General features: G+C 33.8%; 1 protein-coding gene across 2 annotated transcripts; it reads left to right on the top strand.

Moving 5' to 3' along the window:
- The first annotated feature begins 14,145 nt into the window (after window positions 1-14,145).
- Window positions 14,146-19,762, top strand: LOC104908534 (endo-1,3;1,4-beta-D-glucanase). 2 transcript variants are annotated; one of them, XM_010697660.4, is made up of 9 exons: window positions 14,146-14,315; window positions 15,436-15,576; window positions 15,688-15,709; window positions 16,960-17,086; window positions 17,211-17,301; window positions 18,323-18,415; window positions 19,053-19,156; window positions 19,266-19,341; window positions 19,508-19,634. In XM_010697660.4, the coding sequence occupies exons 1-8, from the start codon at window positions 14,246-14,248 to the stop codon at window positions 19,314-19,316; spliced, it is 699 nt and encodes a 232-aa protein (XP_010695962.1). In that variant the 5' UTR covers window positions 14,146-14,245; the 3' UTR covers window positions 19,317-19,341; window positions 19,508-19,634. The 2 variants fall into 2 exon arrangements, with proteins under 2 accessions (XP_010695962.1, XP_010695954.1); XM_010697652.4 differs by lacking the exon at window positions 19,266-19,341 and having other exon boundaries at window positions 14,147-14,315; window positions 19,508-19,762.
- The last annotated feature ends 883 nt before the right edge of the window (window positions 19,763-20,645 follow it).

Below are 20,645 nucleotides of genomic sequence, written 5' to 3'. Positions count from 1 at the left end.
ATAACTAATGCTATCATACCAAAAGAGCCCCACCAAAAAATAATGAACATTTAATACCGCCTTTTATTTCTCTTTTGAGATTGAGTTTCCTCTAAATTCTCCCTGTATAATGGAACTTTAGACTATGAAATTTATAAGAAACATTTATGATCTAGGAGTGTATGTGTTATAGTAAATTAGTAACTAGTAAGTCGTAACTGTTAGCTAGATTGTGTGACCTTGTTAGAAAAAATAAAAAGAAGCTAGATTTGTGACGTTGTTTCGTAACTTTTAAATTATTTGTACAAATAAGATAAAAAAAATGTTCTATCGAGTAGTACGGAACTGAATATATGAACCCGGACAAAAGAAATGATATCGAAATTTGTCTATAATATGAGGGAATATCACAATGTGATTATTACCATAACTTGGGGTATGTTAATGAGTAGAATCGAGACCGTCTTCGGGGATTTTAACAAGTCTACTTGAGACTGAATTTGGAATTGTTCAACTCGATTTGAATATTTTTTGTCAAAGGACCAACTCGGTTAAAAGTTTAAGCTAATGGTTGGAGTCCCAGGAATAATTTAATACTCTATCATGTATTTAAGCCACTCACGCGAGAGCTCATTGGGCTTGAAGTGTGGATGTAGCACATGTCTTCCTCATACTTGGCGCTACATTAGAGTGGCTCTGATACCATATCAAAGGACCAACTCAGGGCCTGTTCTCCCCAGCTTATTTTCAGTTCAGTTCAGTTCAGTTCAGTTCAGCTCTAATAAGTTCAGTTCAGTTCAGTTCAGCTCCAATAAGTTCAGTTCAGTTCAGTTCAGCTCCAATAAATTCAGTTCAGTTCAGATCAGTTCAGTTCAGTTCAGCTCTATTCTTTTATAACCATTTTGTTAAATATTATTATTATTATGTTGATATAATTTATTTTACTAATTACTATTATTATTATTATTATTATTATTATTTAAATATATATCATTACTATTAAGTATTATTATTATTATTATTGTTTCTATATATTTTTTTTATTGTAGCTTTACTAATTATATTACTATTATTATTAGGAGGAACATGGTTTAGGTCAAAGCACAAATAAACCCACTTTTTTTAGCCCATAAACCAATCAAATCGCGTCAAGACGGTTTATTGTATAATTTTCGCGGTCCAACGCAATCATTATTTTTATTACTAAATATTTTTAAGTTATTAAATATAATTATTAAAATAGTAATATTAATTTACTTCTTAGATATTATTGTTATTATATATCATCGTCAAGTATTAATATATTAATACAAATAATATAAAATAATTATTATTAATTATCATTACTATCATTAATTATTATTATTATTAATTTATGATTATTAATATTATTTATTTATAACTATCATTTAAAAATATTCAAAATACAACTATTATTATTATTCATTATTATTACTTATCATTATAATTATTATTTAATATTCATATTATTATGTTTAAAATATTATTTATATATTTATTACATTCAATTTATTTCAATGTAATATAATTCAATTCAATTCAATTCAGTTCAGTTCAGTTCAGTTCAGTTCAGTTCAGTTCAGTTCAGTTCAGTTCAGTTCAGTTCAGTTCAGTTCAGCTCTGATAAGTTCAGTTCAGTTCAGTTCAGCTCCGATAAGTTCAGTTCAGTTCAGTTCAGCTTTGATAAGTTCAGTTCAGTTCAGTTCAGCTGTTTTATGCCGAAAAGAACAGGCCCTCAACCAAAAGTTTAAGCTGATGGTTAAAGTCCTAGAAATAGTTTAATACTCTATCATTTTCAGTCTACTTAATCATTATCAAACTCAAGTTCAATTTCAACTTATTTTGAAATTCAACTTAAGTTGATAATTATGTTGCGACAACATCTAAGTTTTTGCTATTTTTTGTAAACCTCTCATCATTAAGGACACGTTTATAAGTATTAATTTATATTCAAATTCTATAAAAATTAGAAGTTGAATATCTAAAAAGCAAAAAATAAAATTTCGAACCTAATTACAAGGTTTTTGTGTCCAACTCATGAAAATTTCACACCAAACACAAACAACTCATGAGCCAATTTGATGCATAAACAACCCCATAAATTGTCGATTCTTGGCAGTTAGACATTGAGAAATTACGAAGTTATGTACAACATTCTACTGATGGGTAAAATTCTAGCTATTAGCTTACTCAAGTTAGAAAACCATTTGTTGTAAAAAAAGACTTTTAAGGGTTATATCATTTACCCATTATAGTAATCACCCTAGCTACTTTACATGTATGGTAAGATCTCACTAACTTTTCAGTTCTTTTTTACTTTCTAAATACACACACAAATTTACGCATACACGAAGATTTCCAAAATCTTATACTTTCCAGAATCTCTCTCAACTTTTCTCATCTTTTTCAATTGATAGAATTGCAAGATTTAATCAAATGGTCTTGGGCTCTTGGTACATTGGTTTTATTTTTGGTGAATGGTTGCTCACTTTATCACTTTAACAATTAGTCGGAGTTCGATCCTCAACGACATCTAGGGATGAAAGAAGACTATTGGCTAACCCTTTACCCTTAAGTAGAGCACCGATGAAGGGATTAGTCACTAGAATCGGCGGTGCAAAGCGTGGATTATGCACTAGGGTGCACAATGCTCATTGTGCACCCAAAAAGAACATACCATTTATATAAAAGAACACGAACTTTTTTTCAACAACTTTTCTACGTTAAAAAAGAACACACGACTTACAATTAAAGAACGTGTAAATTTATATTTATAAAAGAACATATAATAAATGAACATCTACAGTTAAGGTAAAAGAACATATACCTTTTAAATTTAAATTTGAAAAAGGAATCTTTAGTTGCAAAATTTAAGGAAGCAAATAACAATAATTTTTTTAAAATTATAGACTCTAAAAATGATAAAACGACGTAGTTTAGAAAAAGGTGCACCATGCTCTACATGAATTTGGGTGCATGTACTTATTTGCGTCAGCGGTGGATACCTTTTTTTTTTTTTTTTGGTGAAAAAACGAACATGGAATTAACTAAAACAAATCCGCCATAAAGTTATTAATCCGAGATGTACTCATTCTTGCAACAAAGGGGTGGGGTGCTAAAAAACTTTGTTACATTCATGCAATCATCAAATCTAAAAGCTTCCTTTGCTAATCGATCCGCAACCTTGTTTTGTGTCCTAGGCAGATGCTTGACTTGGACTTCCCTGATCTTTAATAGGAGCTCCCTGCACTCAGATATAACATTAGTGTAGATGTCCACCACTGACTGACGTCGCTTAAGCAAGCTAATAGCATGTAGACTATCAGAAAAACAGTAACAATGTGAAAAAAAAAAAAAAAATTTTGCGAGATTTTACTATCTATTTTATTTCACTCCTTCCTTCTTGAAAGAGAACAGTAGTGTTCATTTTTGGTTTGTTTAGAAATAAATGCAACATAGAAGTATTACATTTAGTTTGAAAACTTTCCATCATTGCAGTGGCTACTTATCACATTTTCATTGTGTACTCTCCTCGTTTAAAGAATCTCCTTAAGTAAATAGTACAAATTTGATAAATCCCCACATTAGTACATTACACTTTTTGATTATTTGAGAATGAATTATGAATGTGTACATAAGGTAGTTCAATGTTTCGAAGCTATGCTCCACATTCCCTACCACTTGTTCTTTGTAATAAATATGGACATGTGAGTAGGTGTGTCTAAAGAAGATAATTTGCTATCCATAAATTTTTTTTGAGATCCAATGGATATATCATATATGGACTACAGGATTGAGTTGATTGATGAAAATTTCATCATCACCTCAACTTTCTCCTTCGTGGATGATCTTATTTTTGTTGAACTTTGCAAAAACAGTTATCACATTCTACGAATTCGCACGCATAGTGTATATATGAGGCTAGTAATAAAAATCTCAAAATTATGATGATAAATTCTATCTAAAAATACTTTCATGATATTTTATCTAATAAATTCACAATATATATGGCAGAAATTGGAGACGATAGAAGTTTTAGTAAAAGAAAAGTTTAAAATTTTAAAAAGTTAAAAAGCTAAAATACTCTTAATTGTATTTAGGATTATTATTGTTAGAGTTATTAAATTTTAATGTATCTAATTTACTTTCATGATATTTTATCTAATAAACTCACAATATATATGGCAGAAATTGAAGAGGATAGAAGTTTTAGTAAAAAAAAAGTTTAAAAAGTTTAAAAATTTTAAAGTTAAAAAGTTGGAATAAACCTTATTGCATTTAGGATTATTACGGTTAGAATTATTAAATTTTAATGTATTTAATTTATACTTAAATACGTTTAAATCTTAACAATAAATTAATTTTAAAAAATACAGATATCAGTTCAACAGGTCCAAAATCGAACCGGCCCGAATAATTCCGGCCACAATCCACATGATTTCCGGATTTTAGTCCACCAATCCAACCGATCCCTCCCTCATGCACACCCCTTAATCCCTTCTTGCATGTGTGGTGTGTCCAACAACTTCTGGTGCCCTATCATCTTTCTCAAATCTCAAATGAATGATGACAGATTCAGTTTACTACTACTTATCAAATTACTTAAACATTTTGTGCATGAGCCGTATTCTTCAAAAGGAAAAAGTTAGAAAGTAGATACATTTATTTCCCTAAAATGCCTTACGTAGTAGAAACGTAACCTAACCTCTCAAAGCTAAGGGTGTCTTTATCGCTGGTCTTGAGCAAGAGTCTGAGGTACAGACTTTGCCAAGACTCAGAGAGTCTCACGGATAATCTTCAACAAAATCAATGTGAGTCTTGAGATGGGTTTGGATAATCAAGACTCCACCACAAGACTATTGATATGGGACCCATACTTTTCTAGGCCACCAAAAATCTGCCATGTGTCTTTTATTTTTTTCTTTGTAAAAATCTGCCATATGTTAAATTTTGGTAGATAGTATGGATGGAGTCTGAGGGATAATGTATAGAACTGGAATGAGTCTGGAGTAGTCTAAAAAGTAAAAAGTAGGTAAAAATTAGTGGAAAGTTGATGTGGCACAGTCTGAAGTTTGGATTTAAATCTGAGGGATAAACACACCCTAAGTAGAAGTATTACAATTTGTTATTTTAACAGTTACGTTTTAAAAGATCTCTCATTCAACTTAAACAAACAATACAAACTACTAAAACTATACTATTAATGCATTTTACAAAGTATTCCCTCCGTCCCTTAATAGAGTGCCCATTTCGCCAATGCACGTTTTGCATCGTTAATATCTTTAATTTCATATTAGTAAAAATTATAAAAGTTTGATTTTCTTAATGTACGTAATGAGACGAATCAAACAAGACCCCACATGATTATGTTTTTTCTTATATATTAGAAATATTTTTTGAGGGCTTTCTTTACCTTTGAATAGTGTCCAAAAAAGAAATGAGCACTCTATTAAGGGACGGAGGGAGTACTACATAACAATTAACAATGTGGCTGAAAAAGAGCTAAAAAGCAAGAAAAGAGGTATACTAAAAAACCTACCAACTTATAAGTTATAAGTTGTAACAATGTTGGCTTAAAAACTGAGAAAGGCAGAACAATAAAGGTGGCAAAGATTGAGGAGAGAGAAATTGAGGGAGAAAATATGGTGATGGGCAAACCATGTGAAGTCCATTATCCATGCATTGCATGCTATGGATCGGATTAAAGAGAAGAACTTATAACCATGCTCTTTCTATGTCCCACTACACTATCCACGCACGTCTTTTTCTAATTCTTTCTTCTTCACTTTTTAATTGCTTTCTTTAAGTATAGATCCCTCCTATTTAAAAGACTTATTTCCGAAGATTCAAATTGTCCTAGATGCTCCTCCCCAGGAGAAGATGCAAACCATATACTCCGCCTTTGTCCTAAAGCTCATGAAATTTGGAGAATAGCTCTTGTTCCCAATTTAGACATCCATTAACAGAGTGGATTAAGGGCAACTCTGAGTGTAATGAGAAAGTTAGGGGTGTAGAATGTCCGTCTATTTCTGTTCACTTGTCATGAGATTTGGAAAAACCAACCAAAAAGTGTTCAGCCCCAACCTCGCCACACCTAGCTCTGCTAGTGTGCTAACAATAGCTTTAAACCTTACAAGTACTTATCTCCAATGCTCAAAAACAATCAACATGAGTACCAATCTTGCAAATCCGGGTCAGCTTAGAAACCACACACCTTCGGGGTGGGTCATGATGAATACAGATGCGTCCTTCCTTAGTGAGAGGGAAGAGAGTGGGTTAGCAGGGTAGTTAGGATCATAGGGGTATTTGGTTAGTAGGTTCAAGAGATACACCTTCGCGAGAGATGCCTTATTAGCGGAGTTGTTGGGAATTTGGGAAGGCCTTCAACTAGCCATTACTCATAGATTTCAAAGATTGGTCCTTTTCTCGGATTGTAAAGTGGCAGTGCACCTCGTGTCCAACGGTAGTACTCAGTCTAACCAATATTCTTATATCATTGATCTTTGCAGGGAGTTACGCCAGATGTTCCAGGAGATCAAGATTATGCATTGCAGTAGGGATTTAAACAAAATAGCGGATTGTATGGCTCGTAGACGGGATGATGATCTATATGGTTGTAACAATGTAACTAGGTTTTTCCCCTATCCCCCTAGTTATTGTATGGATTTATATCATGTAGAATGTAATTCAGGGCCGGCTGTGGCTCGTATGGATCAAAGTGGTATGTAACGTTTTAACTAAGTAATTTAATTCCTCTTTTCACCAAAAAAAAAAAAGTATCTTTTTAGTTTCTTTCTACAACCTTATTAGTAGTAACTTCTTTTAGTTGCATGTTTTTTCATCAAGTTCTAGTATTTTCCTATTACGCCTTTAATTGTAATGTTGTATAGCACTACAACAGTATAGGTCATAGATTGTGTTTGGTAGATATGCGGACTATACGGGCCTACCGTCTCGGAAGATTTTAAGTTCGGCTCGGAATTAAAAACAATTTCTTAATTCGAACTGTTTCATTAAGGATTGTTTTCTTAATCTTGTTAATTTTCAATTCTTAAAAGGAAAAATAAATTCAAATAAGGTATGAGAAGGGTTAATAAATTCATTTCAGCAAAAATAAAGTTTGACACACTCACAAAATAAGTTCAGATAATGTCTAATAATTTTAAATAAGCAAAAATAAGTTGAAAAGAATACACTCTTAAACTTTAACCCCGTGTCTCTGTCTTAGGAGATGATCAAATGATACCATTAGACTCAAGCATCTCCAGTAATTGAATAGGTTACATAAATAATAATATGAAGAGTTATTTATAGACGTTTTAAATGATATAATTATTTATTTGGTAAATAGGTTTATGCCAACTTGAAATTGTTTGGAACCATTACCAAATCACCATATTGAAGTTTTGTTTGGTAAATGGCCTTTTACCAACTTTTGTTTGGAACCATTACAAAAGCACCGTATTGAAGTTTTGTTTGGTAAATGGCATTTTACCAACTTTTGGTTAGTTTTTGGCTATATTTGCTAGTAGTTGCTACTTGTGGTACTTTTCCCTTTCACATTTTTTTTTTCTTTCTCTTTCACATTAGTTTTTGGCGGTTTTTCACAAAAGTTGTCTATTTAACACATGAAAAATTAATGACCAACAATTGATTGTGCAAGATTCCGGAGTTTTACACAATACAACTGTTAAAGTTTTGTGCCTTGAACTCGTCAAATTCGCCAGTTTATGTTTTCGCAGGCCCGCCCGATTTGATCGGGCGTCCGTCGCGAATTACGACTAGGCGAACGTCGCTTGATCGGGCCCGAGGCGTTAGCAGGTTTGGAGAAATTGACCTTCCGATCGGGCAGATGTCGTCTGACCCGATCGGACGGCTTAGCGACTACGCGTTTTGACTTGTTCCGATTTTCTGATTTATTTTTTAGGGTTTTGTATGAGGTTCCTTATGCTATAAAAGGGCTTCCCGATGTTCATTATTTAATACACAACTTTAGAAACACTTTTAGCATCTAGTATTTTAGGACTCCTTGTATTATTCTCTTTGGTTTTTCTCCATTATAGTGAAGAAAATCCTCCATTTGTGGACGTAAAACCTTGTGTTCTTTGTTTGTTTATCTTTATTGTTTTCTCACCTTTATTATTTCATTAATTTTGTTCCACTTTAAATCAAACTACAACACCCTGTTTCCTAACAACGACTAATGTTAATAGTTAACTCAATTACTCAAACGACCAATACAGCAACACTAAATTTGTCGAACAAATTAGTTGAACCATCCAACGATGATTAATTAGTTGTTAGATAAAGCAATGTATTACTCCACCATAGATGCACAAACATTTCAGGTGTTTTATCCAGTTGAGCAGCTACTAGTAATAAGAACCCTCCCCCTGATTTTTAATTAAGTGGCTGTTGATGAGTTACCTAAAGTCATAAACTAGCATCAACATATTCGATTATTTGTCTTATACTTCAGCATAAAATGTGAATCTTGCTGTTCACTTTTACTTCATAAAAAGGATACAATGAGTGCATACCTTAGTGCATACCTTTGAGCTACTGGGACCAAAAAAAGGTGTATGATTCTTATAATGATTTTATAAAAGATTTTGAAGTTAAAATTATTTGTGCTCTAATGATTTTATATAGTGAGGACATGATTTAAACACAGTAAATAATGTTGAATAGTGTTAAATTTCGGATTATGTGAAAATGGGCCTGGGTAACCCAATAAGGAGGAGGAGAGTTTAGCCCACTTACAAGTTAGGAGGTTCCATCCTAAAACCAATTGGTGATAGGAGGAGTAACTCCTTATCTTATAAAGTGGTTTATTCTCTCCTCTTTCTCCAATGTGGGACACTCGCAAGTGGGCATTTCATGGGTTTCAACACACCCCCTCACTTGTGAGTGTCCTTTGAAATTCAGAGCTAACTGGAAAGGTCAGAGTAATAATCCTCTTAGGGGCTGGACATCCTGTCGAGGTAATCCTTATCCAGTAGCGATCAAATACCCAGTTTAGACGAGACCCGCAACCCGGGCTCTGATACCATGTTAAATTTCGGATTATGTGAAAATGGGCCTGGGTAACCCAATAAGGAGGAGGAGAGTTTAGCCCACTTACAAGTTAGGAGGTTCCATCCTAAAACCAATTGGTACTAAATGGGTGTATAAGGTTAAACTGAAGGCTGATGGGTCACTTGACAGATGTAAAGCACGTTTGGTTGCTAAAGGTTTTAACCAAAAGTATGGCATAGACTATGAAGAGACGTTCTCTCCTGTTGTTAAAATGCCAACAATCAGATCTTTGCTAGCTGTTGCTGCCTCAAGGAAATGGCCTGTTTACCAATTAGATGTAAACAATGCCTTCCTCCATGGTGATTTAAAGGAGGAAGTGTATATGCATGTTCCACTTGGTTTTCCTAATCCCAAGAATCAAGTGTGCAAGTTGAATAAGTCCCTTTATGGACTTAAACAAGCTTCAAGGCAATGGTTTGCCAAACATGTTGAAGAGCTCACCACTCAAGGTTTCCTACAATCAAAGAATGATTACAGTCTGTTTATTAAGAAAGACAAAACTGATGTCACCTTTGTTGCAGTATATGTGGATGACATCATCCTCACAGGGACTAATTCTGATGTCATTTCCTCTCTTAAGCAACATCTTCACCATACTTTTAGCATCAAGGATTTGGGAACTCTTCACTACTTCTTAGGGATTGAAGTAGGTTATCTACCTGAGGGTATTCTGCTTAGTCAACAAAAATTTACTAAGGAATTACTCCAAGACTGTGGGCTTGATACTTCACAAAAGGCTCTCACTCCTCTCCCTGTCAATATAAAACTTCATGCTGATGCAGGAGAACTCATTCCTAATCCTGAATATTATAGGTCTATTGTGGGAAAATTAAATTTTCTTACAAACACTAGACCAGATCTCTCATTTCCTGCCCAAAGTCTCAGCCAGTTTATGCATAAGCCTAGATCTTCTCATCTAGCTGCACTACATCACACACTCAGATTTGTTTCTCACACTATGGGACAAGGCATTATTCTACAAGGATGTGATAAGCTTACTTTACAAGCGTTTTCTGATTCTGATTGGGCCTCCTGTCCAGATTCAAGAAAGTCAGTCACAGGGTATGTTTTACTTCTTGGCAAATCCCCCATTTCTTGGAAATCCAAGAAACAAGGTACAGTGAGCAAATCATCTTCAGAGGAAGAATATCGAGCAATGGCTTCTGCAGCTTCTGAGGTTGCCTGGACAGTACGTTTACTTGAAGAACTTGGTGTGGTAAACTTGCAGCCTGTCACTTTATTTTGCGACAATCAGAGTGCCTTGCATATCGCAAAAAATCCTGTGTTTCATGAGAGAACGAAACACATAGAAATTGATTGCCATTTTACAAGGGATAAAGTCTTGGAAGGCTTGCTTCAACTTTCTTATCTCCCCACTCAATCACAACTTGCTGATGTGTTTACTAAGTCGATGTCTTCTCCACAGTTCAACAGTTTATTGTCCAAGTTGGGTTTGTATGCTCCTTCTTCTCTCACACCTCCCAACTTGAGGGGGGGTATTGGAGATAGCTCAGTCACGTGAGGTCATTAGACTTAGTTAGTTACAAGTTGTTGTAAAATAAAGAAAGTTTGTTATTTCTATTCTTTCTTCATATATTTATACTGTACAAATACAATAGATTGAGGTTGTACGTTTCATTACAACTCTCTCTCTCTAATGAGATAGTCAATTCTCTCTCAAACTCTTTCTCTCTCTACATTTCTCAAATACTCAAATCTGGAGTTCTGAATTCTTCAAATAGTGAATGTGAAACTAGCGGAATCTAACACTGCTAGGTCTGAAGTAATTGAGATTGAGTTATTTTGTAATCTTAGGGTATTGAAATTCATTGAAATATGAAAAAATCATGGCATTAAACTTGGATTAGGCCAAACCTCAAGGCACTAAATTAAAGTTGAACAAAATTTGCATAGTGTTCTAATTAAATCGTCTATCGATAACCCTGACAAATTATCTCACTAATGATTTCTTTCATCCCTTGGACGCTTGGACCAGGGCAGATTTATAAAAATATTCTAGAGGGGATCAAAAATATAACTTATATCTTTAAAGGAGGCCAAATATAAAAATCAACCTTTTTATTTTTTAAAATTACGTTTTCAACCTTTGATTTTTAGGAAAAACCAAAAGTTGATTGGGGCCGCGACCCCCACCCGCTCCGGTGATATTCCGCCCTTGCTCGGACATATATATCGGTATGTTTTCTTCTGAGAAAAGAATGGGATTAATTGGCGAAGTTGAGCTAAAGAAAAAATGGAGTAAATGAAAATGAAGAATAAGAATGTGATGGGAATATTTTGGTTATGTGTTCAATCAATAATATAGTGTTAACTTTTCCCTATGTTGATATTCCTCTTTGACTAAACAAACTTAAACGGTCACTTTAAATATATAAATGAAAAAGAATCTTAATTAACTATATATAAATAGGAGAATAGATAAATAATAATGCATTTTTTTTGGTGCAAATGATAATGCATATGTAAGTTATTACTAAGTATTACTAAAGTTACAAAGGGTTAATAGAGGATATGAACAATAAATTAATGTAAAGTATATCAACTTTATGCAAACTAGATTCATAGGATTTATTATAAAAAAAATTAATATAAAAAGAAATTATATTCGAGGATAATAAATAAAGATATATACTTAAAATAGAGATAACAATGTAAGCTTTTTTAAATTTAGTTGAATTTTGAAATAGAAACTTTTTATATCATGATATCTTATACTATATGATTTTTGATGCTCTTACCTTATGCATCAGCCCTTCAAGCATAGGTTAGAGAAATGCTTGTTTTATTGCTAATAAATGTCTTAATAGGATTGCTAATTATATCACTATAGTATCTAAGATTCTAAGTGCGTGCAGTTCTAATATTCTTTTTTTATCCATTGGAGCCACGAAGGCCGTACAAAAAAAGGAGAAGGGAGATTCGAACATGTGACCTTCGTTCACATCACCTTAATTTTAACCACTAAGCCAAGATATCTTAATTTATATAGATCTAATATAAACATATGAAGTTATTTAGTTATAATATGAGCGTGCGATATGTAAAAATGTTTATACAAATGCTAAATTGTGCATTGATATCATGATATTTTCATTTATCATTAGGAATTGGGAGAACTAAAAAAGGATGTAGATGTGCCTTTATTATGGCTATGGGCTGAAAAATGGGCCTGGATTCCTGTCCAAATTTATCTCCTTTAAGTTGAGCCTTGTTTTATATTTAGAGCTTAATAGAGATCAAGTAGGTCTAATCATTGGGTTTGTAGGATAAAAAATTATAAAACCCCATAAAACAAGTGTCAGAATTTTTTTTGAAGGGGCCTTTTTTTTCTTATTTGAAACATCAAGATTTTACGCATTTGTTTCAATCCCTTTTGTTTTAATCGATGAGTTTTGTAAATTCTCATCAACGAGTTATAAACGATACATGATGATGAATAGAGGTCTGGCCCCTAGGTGGGTTACGGGCTTATCACGGTCAAGAAATTTTTTCCAGGTCTGTACCGCCACAAACTCGCCTAGATGATCCATGGGTCGGCCTGCAGGCCAAACGCTTTCATTTGTTTTTTAGCCTAAAACCATCAAATTTTCAAAAAAAACAACATAAAACATGGGCCAGACCCACAGAAGGCACATTCCCGGTCCGTGGACAAAATCTGGAAAATTCAAGCCTGATGAGGCCCGGGACCGACCCGTCATTTCCCCATGACTGTGGGTCTAGCATGTGAACAGGCCCGTCCCGTCCCATGACCAGCTCTAATGATGAACCAAAAACTAATAAAGGGTCCAAATGGTAATCTTCAGGTGAAAGGTAGTCAAATTATATATTTCCCATGTAACAAAATAGATGTTACACTTTTTAAATATGGTTATAACAAAATAGATGTTATTCTTTTTTTTAGGCAATAATCTCTCTCTATTTCTCTCCTATCACATGGGTCACCTTTTTTCTTTCTTTCTATCTCTCTCTTCTCTTAAAAAAAAACTAAAAAAGTGTCTTTTTTAAGAGTGTAACATCTATTTTGTTACGGAAGAAGTATTTGCCCTACTTAAGGCCTAGTGAATAAAACTATTAAATCAGTCACATAATACATAAATATTAGAACATTTGTATTTGATTCGATTCGATTGAGAGCATTTGGACTTTGAAAAAAAAAAAGCAAACCCAAACTATGTGGACTACGGGTATTTAATCATCTTCAAGAGTTATAATATGTTGATATTTTTCTTTTCAATTATTTGTGAGACTCTTGTGTGATTATATTCATTTCTAAGATTTATTCTAATTATAGGCTAATGTATATAACAAATAAGTTTCATGACCCATTTGGCAAAAACAGTATTCATTTATTTTGGACTTTGGCATTAGATCCAAACATTCAACTCTCAAATTGGATTGGTTGGTTTGAACTTGGTGTAAATTCGAATTGGACGAGATTTAAAATCCACAATCAAATACTATTTGAAATTGGATTGGATTTGGACTTTTCTTCTTTGAAGCAAACCTAAAGCGATCTGAGTAACAACAAACAACGCAAATGATGCTAGACACATAGTGACTTAGAATCCAGTATATAGTTAGAAAATTAATGTCATCAACCTTCCACTTGATTATGAATTATATAGTTAATAGTAGTGACCCTACTAATCATGACTCTATAGATCAAAACACATAGCAAATTAGCAATATCAAACTTGCTTGGTATAATTGGTTGGAGATTCACCATATAATTTTAAGTTCGCAATATGAATTCCTCTCAATTACCCTACTTGAGGCTTTGTGGATAGAGATTACCATTATCTTTCCCTCCTACCCTCAAATGCTAAACTCGCAAATGCTAGATCAAGACACAATGCGAATTGAGGTTTAAACAAGTTACGTTTCCTTATCATTAAAAAAAATTGCTACGAAGTCGTATCTTATTGCTGATGAAGCATTATATTAACAAAAATAAAGTATTCATTGGGTCCATGTGATGGAGCCTTAACTTTATTTTAATAACTTACTCCTAATACATGGCCAACTACATCATTGTATATTTATAGTTGTCCATATTGCTCGTTCAGAAAGCTTTGACTTTGGAGAAGCTTCCTTTCTAAAGCTAAATTAAGTTTATTATTGAGTCTCACTTTTGTTTTCCTCCCAGATGAAGACGGCTGCTTTTGCATTGATATTCTTCTTATGGGCTTTCATCATCCCTACATTTGCTGCTCATGGTAACTTCTAATAACTAATTCATGTTTTCAAATATTTGTTCTTCATACTTCACTATTTTAGAGTTGTGCTAGTTTGTGTTTATGTCATTTATGAATGCAAAGCAATCTCTCTATGCGTTTGCGATACAAATAAAAGTCACACATACCCCACCACCCCCTCATCTCGATAATTTATCGCTTGTTTGGATTGGAGGAAATAGAGGGAAAAGAAGGGGAGGGACGAATTCTGACCGCATATATCGATTTCTTACAATATGATAAATTAAATTATAAAAATATATTATGTCATTAGATTCTTTTTGAAAAATCATAGTATTATAATATTATTTTCTTATAACTTTTATTAAAATGAATTGAGAGTAATGAACAATCAAAGTTAGACTTTAGTTAATGTGCGTGGATTATGTTCTGAAACGGAGACAATCTTAAATTTATTTGGTTCCACTGGCTTATAAGCAAGATACTCCCTCTTTTTTTTATTGCTACATTGTTTGGGCATGATCTTTAAGACGTTTTACAACCTTTAATATCTCTTATTCTTTCTAAGTTAATATTATAAAATTTTGATATTATGAATCTAAAAATCGATATGAATCTACCAAAAACACAAATGATTATATTTTTATCTAAAATAATATCAAAATAATCCGTCAAAGTTGATAATTTGATTTATCAAAATAGAAATGTAGCAATTAAGAAGAACGGAAGGAGTAATCCACGATCAAAGCTGACTAGGTCCAATAAAATTAAATACTTGTCTAAATATAAAGTCAAATTAGAATTGATGGAGTCTAAACGCATCCAAATAAACGAAACGAAACACAATTACACAAGTTAGATCAAAAGGGAAAATGTTTGAGTAATCCTCAGAGTTGCTATCCCTTTTTAACACATGAGAATAAAATATTAATATGTACGAGTAAACAATAAAGTGAGGGGAGAGAAGTGACATACAAATAATATTTCGAATTTTTAATAAATGAAAATTCAATAATAAGAAAGTTAGCAACCCCTTAAGATCACTCAATCACTCGCGGATGAAAAGAACTCAAATTTCTCAAAGACTGTGATTTTGTTAATTTTTGTGTAACAATATTTATGAAAAAGTTGTAATTAATAGGGCCACAATGCTGCAAGAATCCCCCAATTTTGAAGCCAAATAGTGGAACTGGGCATGTTGAAGTAATTGGAGGCCTCAAATCATATGTTTCTGGCTCTCCTCATTCCAACTTTGCTATTCTCCTCATATCTGACTTTTTTGGTAACTTTCTTCACCTATTTCATTCACCAATTATTTCAATTTCTTTTTGTAGTTACATATCTGATTTTACATACATAATTAATTATTTTCTCTTTCGTAATCTTCTTGTAGGATATGAAGCACCAAACTTGAGGTAATTCATGAAATATGCAATGTTGATACTTAAGAATAAATTGCTATAATTGCTTGTTCATAATGTTGTCTCTTTTCTAAAGTTTTTTTTAGGACGATATAATTTGCAAAATGATTTTGCTTTTTGATGAAAGACGTACAATTGAATATATTTTGAGTCATAGACTCATAGTGAGTAATTGCTCGGTGCAATACTGTAACATGAATTGTCAATATGTCACCGACTCACCGTTTGTGAAGTTCTTATTCAAGTTTTGGATTACTTTGGGAAGTTACACTATGCTGGGTTTGTCGTTTTGTTTTGGGGATTTGGGTTTGTTATGTACTTAGGATCGTCTGGTTAAAGATATGAAACGGAAAGGAAATGGAAATAAACAGAGGAGGGGAATGGTAATAACAACAATTACTTTATCAGGTGTTTGGTTCAAACCATGTGAAGGAAATGGAATGACAACTATTACCACCTAGTGATGAATCTTGTTACTTGAGGCGAGGGGAAATAACAAATTGGTGGAGTTCATTACCACAAAGTAATAGTAACGAGTCGATTAGGGGTTGAATCAAACAAGAGAAAAGAAAATGGACAATTGATTTCGTTTCTTGAAAAATAGTGAGCCAAACACACTCTTAGTTCAGTTTTCACTTTTCAATATGACAATCTGATTCGAATACTGGAAACAAAACGGGGGATGGGGGTGCGGGTGGGGGGTGGGTTTAAGAATTTATATCTATATGGTGAGGTGTTTTGGGAATTCGAGAGCATCCTAATCTGTTTATCTTTTGCCAGAAAAAGGTCGAAGTGTTGCTATTGGCCAAAACAATATGTTTTCATGATCAATGACACATTTTCTTCTCCTGATTTTTTTGTAAACCTATCTGAACTAGTATGAATTTATTGAAACTTATCAGAACTTGCTATTTTTAAACAAACTTTTTTAAGTAAAGAGAATGCGTCGTAAGATGTTGCAAAACTTGTATATTACAGATTTATATGTATGCAATGGTCAAGTCACCTAAGTTTTTACAATGACATTCCAAATCATATAAAAGTCATCCCTTCACCTAAAATAAGGCCCATATTTCCTTTGAAAAATAGCTTCCAGTGTTCCTAACTTGTACAGTATGTATATAAGCTGCTAGAGTCGTAGCTCAGTCATTCTTGTGCAATGCAGCATACTGATGCAACTGATTGTAATTATTTTTTGTGTTGTTTGCACCATTGGACACTGAATCATCGGCATAATCCTACAGGAAGCTCGCAGACAAAGTTGCTGCTGCTGGTTATTATGTTGTTGTCCCTGATTTCTTCCATGGGGATCCCTTCAATCCTAATAACACTGATAGACCAGTACAAGTTTGGTTACAAGACCATGGAACCGTAAGTCTGTGTTTGTGTTCTATGCTGGTTATAATGATTGAGAGTGAGTTTGTGGGTGCCAGATTTTTAACTGATTATGCATTGCTTTGATGTCTATATATGCACATTGATTCATTTCTGTTAGGACCAAGGATATGAAGAGGCAAAACCCGTGATTGAATCTTTGAAGCGGAAAGGTATATGTAAGATAGGAGCAGCTGGTTTTTGTTGGGGAGGTAAGCTTTCATCTTTTTCTCGTTGATGAAACTTAGGGCCTGTTCTCTTCGGCATAAAACAGCTGAACTGAACTGAACTGAACTGAACTGAACTGAACTGAACTGAACTGAACTGAACTGAACTGAATTGAATTGAACTGAATTGAACTGAACTGATCTGAATTGAACTGAACTGATCTGAACTGAACTGAACTGAATTGAACTGAACTGAAATGAATAGTGATATGTGAGAGTAAAAGTATTGTCAAGAGCTGAACTGAACTGGTCTGAACTGAACTGAACTGAACTGAACTGAACTGAACTGAAAATAAGCTGGGGAGAACAGACCCTTATTTATGTGGAGCTGATCAACTTGAATCTAGAGCATTGGCTCGAAAAAAAAGCCCAGATTTGGGAAGAAAATTTTAGCTTATTCGGCTTGGGCCGACCCAAATTTTGGGCAATGGGTATGAATTTAGGCCCGATATATAACGTTGAGTCTAAGTTAGCCTTTGTCTTAAAAAAGCCTAAACTAACTTGGCCGAACTTTTTCAGATTTGGGCACAAAATTTTGGCTCCGAAAATTAGGTTAGACCTTTTGGGCGGGAGAAAGGCTACTCCCTCCGTTTTCTTTAATTGCTACGTTTTCCTTTAATGGTTGTTTCTTTTTAATTGCTACATTGCTTAAACTTTCCTTATTTGGTGTGCTTATTATATTGTTTTTCTCATTTTTCACCAAAAAGTACTACTTTTTCCCATTACTTTTCATATTAAATGGGTCAAAAGTACCCTCCAAAAATCATGAAAGTGACATTGTATAAATTGTTGTGCATACAAGATACAACAATGTAGTAATAATAAAAAAAAAAACCGGAGGGAGTAATATTTTGAGAAAAGGTCCTATCCCAGCCAGACCTGTCCTTGATCACCTCTATTTTTAGTGAGTATTTGTGATTAGATGTGAGACATGTGCTAAGCCTTTGCAGACATGCTAATTCTATTTTTTTTTCCTGCTATAATCTAAATCATTGACCCAACACAGGCAGAGTGGTTGCGCTACTAGCACAAAGTGATGAATATATACAAGCAGGTGTTCTCCTACATCCTGCAGGGGTCACTGTGAATGATATTAAAGGTAAGGTTCAACTTAATTACTCGAGAGTATTTTCTATCCTATGATGCTCAATCTTTATTGTTTCTTTTTTATGCATGCTTGAGATGGATGAACTTGTAAACTTCTTTGTTAATTTGGAATTCCACCTTAGTACCTAATGTACTTGTACTAACTACTATGTTGTCTAGCGGGAGACCTACATCGAGGTAAAGTGTGTCAGTTGACCCTCCAAATTTTATATTAGGTTTTACCTGTCATTCAAATGAGTCATTAACTCATTATAAACAATCTTTTGTCGCCTGTTGATTTCGCAACCTCAGGTTGCCAATCCCAAAATGTATAGGTGACTAACAAAACTAAAATTCTAGGTCCGCCACTAGAGTATGGGTTGGATAGCATATCATGGCATTCTTCAATATTGGTATTTAATTTCTTTATAAACAAAATTGTGTGTTGGTGAAAGTGTATTACATCCCTTAATTTCGAAAGATGGATAGTTAAGAATTAAGATCCCCAAGCAGCTTCTCACAAGAAGCCACCTTCTCATTTACACGTGCACACATGTATTTATGTATGTATGTTCTTGTGCATCATAACATTGTCCTTCAAAGATTTACACCAGATCAACTGATTTTATGTGATGCATTTTTTGTCATAGGTGTGAAGGTACCAATTGCTGTTCTGGGGGCAGAGTTTGATCAAGTATCTCCTCCTGAGCTCCTGAAAGAGTTTCAGGAGGTCTTGATAGCTAAGCGGCCTGAGGTACTGAGATTGTCTAAACTTGCTCTTCTTTTAGATTTCAAGTGGTGTGTGTTTCTGCCACAATAAATTGGACAAGAAAAACTAAGCATGGCCTCTTTATGCATACAAGATACAACATTCACGAGGAAGTAAACCACGGCCATCAACCATCAGGTTGTGAAAAGAAAGGCGTTACATACCTACATGTATGCTAGCTAAATACTCGATGATGATCTGCCTGGATATGTTCTGTCTCACAGAAGAGATGATAATACTTGTCTATTACATTTACCTACAAAACAATCTTAAGTTTTTACTCTATAAAGATTAATCTATCATTGCAGAAATCTGAAATTAGTTGGTTTGTTATAGGTGGATAGTTATGTGAAGATATTCCCTGGAGTAGCCCACGGGTGGACAATGAGATACGACCCTGAAGATGCTTCTGCTGTCAAGTCTGCAGAGGAAGCTCACCAGGACATGTTGAGTTGGTTTCAGAGATACATTAAGTAACATCTTATTGGGTATTTAGTGCGAACTATGGGGTTGGTAAGGTTCCATTTCTGTGAAGTGTGGTTTAATTTGTACAAACTCATTCTCAACTTGAATAAATGAACACCTCCCACCCCCGAACATTTTTACACCCATCCGGTGTTTTCACGTAAAAGATCTTTTTTTATTTAGCCATGAAATAAATGCATTGTTAGCGTCAAGCTGATGTAAATTCCTATGATTAATAGCAGCAACTGCCATGAAAATTCTAACAATGGCAATGGCAAACTCGCCAGTTGAAGAGATTATGTTCGAAGTCCTTTCCCCTCTACGTAAGATGGTTGTGCAATCGTTGCACCTTAGATCATAAATGTAATACTCCATATGACCGTATGTCTACTATTCCGTCTACCCTTATTGCGACTCATGAGGAAGGTGTTATAACTTATAAGATCACAAGATGGCCTTACATCACACCTTAGATCATATCATTACTAACAATTTCTCTTTAGACTCTTACATAGAAGTTCAGGCAGCATTAGGTAAGACACATGTTCTCTACAGTAGTACTATAAGGCAAGATTTTTCACCAACTTTGCGTCTTTTTTTTCACATCTTTAACTTTGACATTCTAGGAAAGTCTTTTCAGATTTGACTAGCATTTTAGCAAGTAGATTATTAGTGACACTGATAAATGTGGGGTTATAACATCACAAAAATGTCATCAATTATTCAGTAGTCTAAGAAGAGATGAGAAAAACGAAGGTAACCAGACCTTCTTTCAACAACTACCATACGAAGTAAGAGTGAGCGAGTAAGAATGACCCAAGTTTATGTTTACTTTATAAAAAGCAACAATAATGACCTCTTGCATGCACTCTAATTGAATTGTTTGTTACTAGTTTCTATCCATAACAATGTTTAAACATAAAGCCTATTTAACTTAACCCCACTAGAGAAAAGTGAAAAAACATGCAACATTTTCAAAAGTGGAGAAAGAAAAGCAAGAGATAGAGAC

This window comes from Beta vulgaris, chromosome 2 (genome assembly GCF_026745355.1).
Source record: "Beta vulgaris subsp. vulgaris cultivar EL10 chromosome 2, EL10.2, whole genome shotgun sequence".
Classification (NCBI taxonomy): domain Eukaryota; kingdom Viridiplantae; phylum Streptophyta; class Magnoliopsida; order Caryophyllales; family Amaranthaceae; genus Beta; species Beta vulgaris.
This window is presented reverse-complemented; position numbering and strand designations above follow the sequence as displayed.

Excerpts from the sequence above, each read along its gene's own strand:
- LOC104908534 (XM_010697652.4), top strand. The coding sequence starts at position 14,246 with ATGAAGACGGCTGCTTTTGCATTGATATTCTTCTTATGGGCTTTCATC. Across the intron at positions 15,577-15,687 it reads CCTCATATCTGACTTTTTTG|GATATGAAGCACCAAACTTG; the intron begins GTAACTTTCTTC and ends ATCTTCTTGTAG. Across the intron at positions 17,302-18,322 it reads AGCTGGTTTTTGTTGGGGAG|GCAGAGTGGTTGCGCTACTA; the intron begins GTAAGCTTTCAT and ends GACCCAACACAG.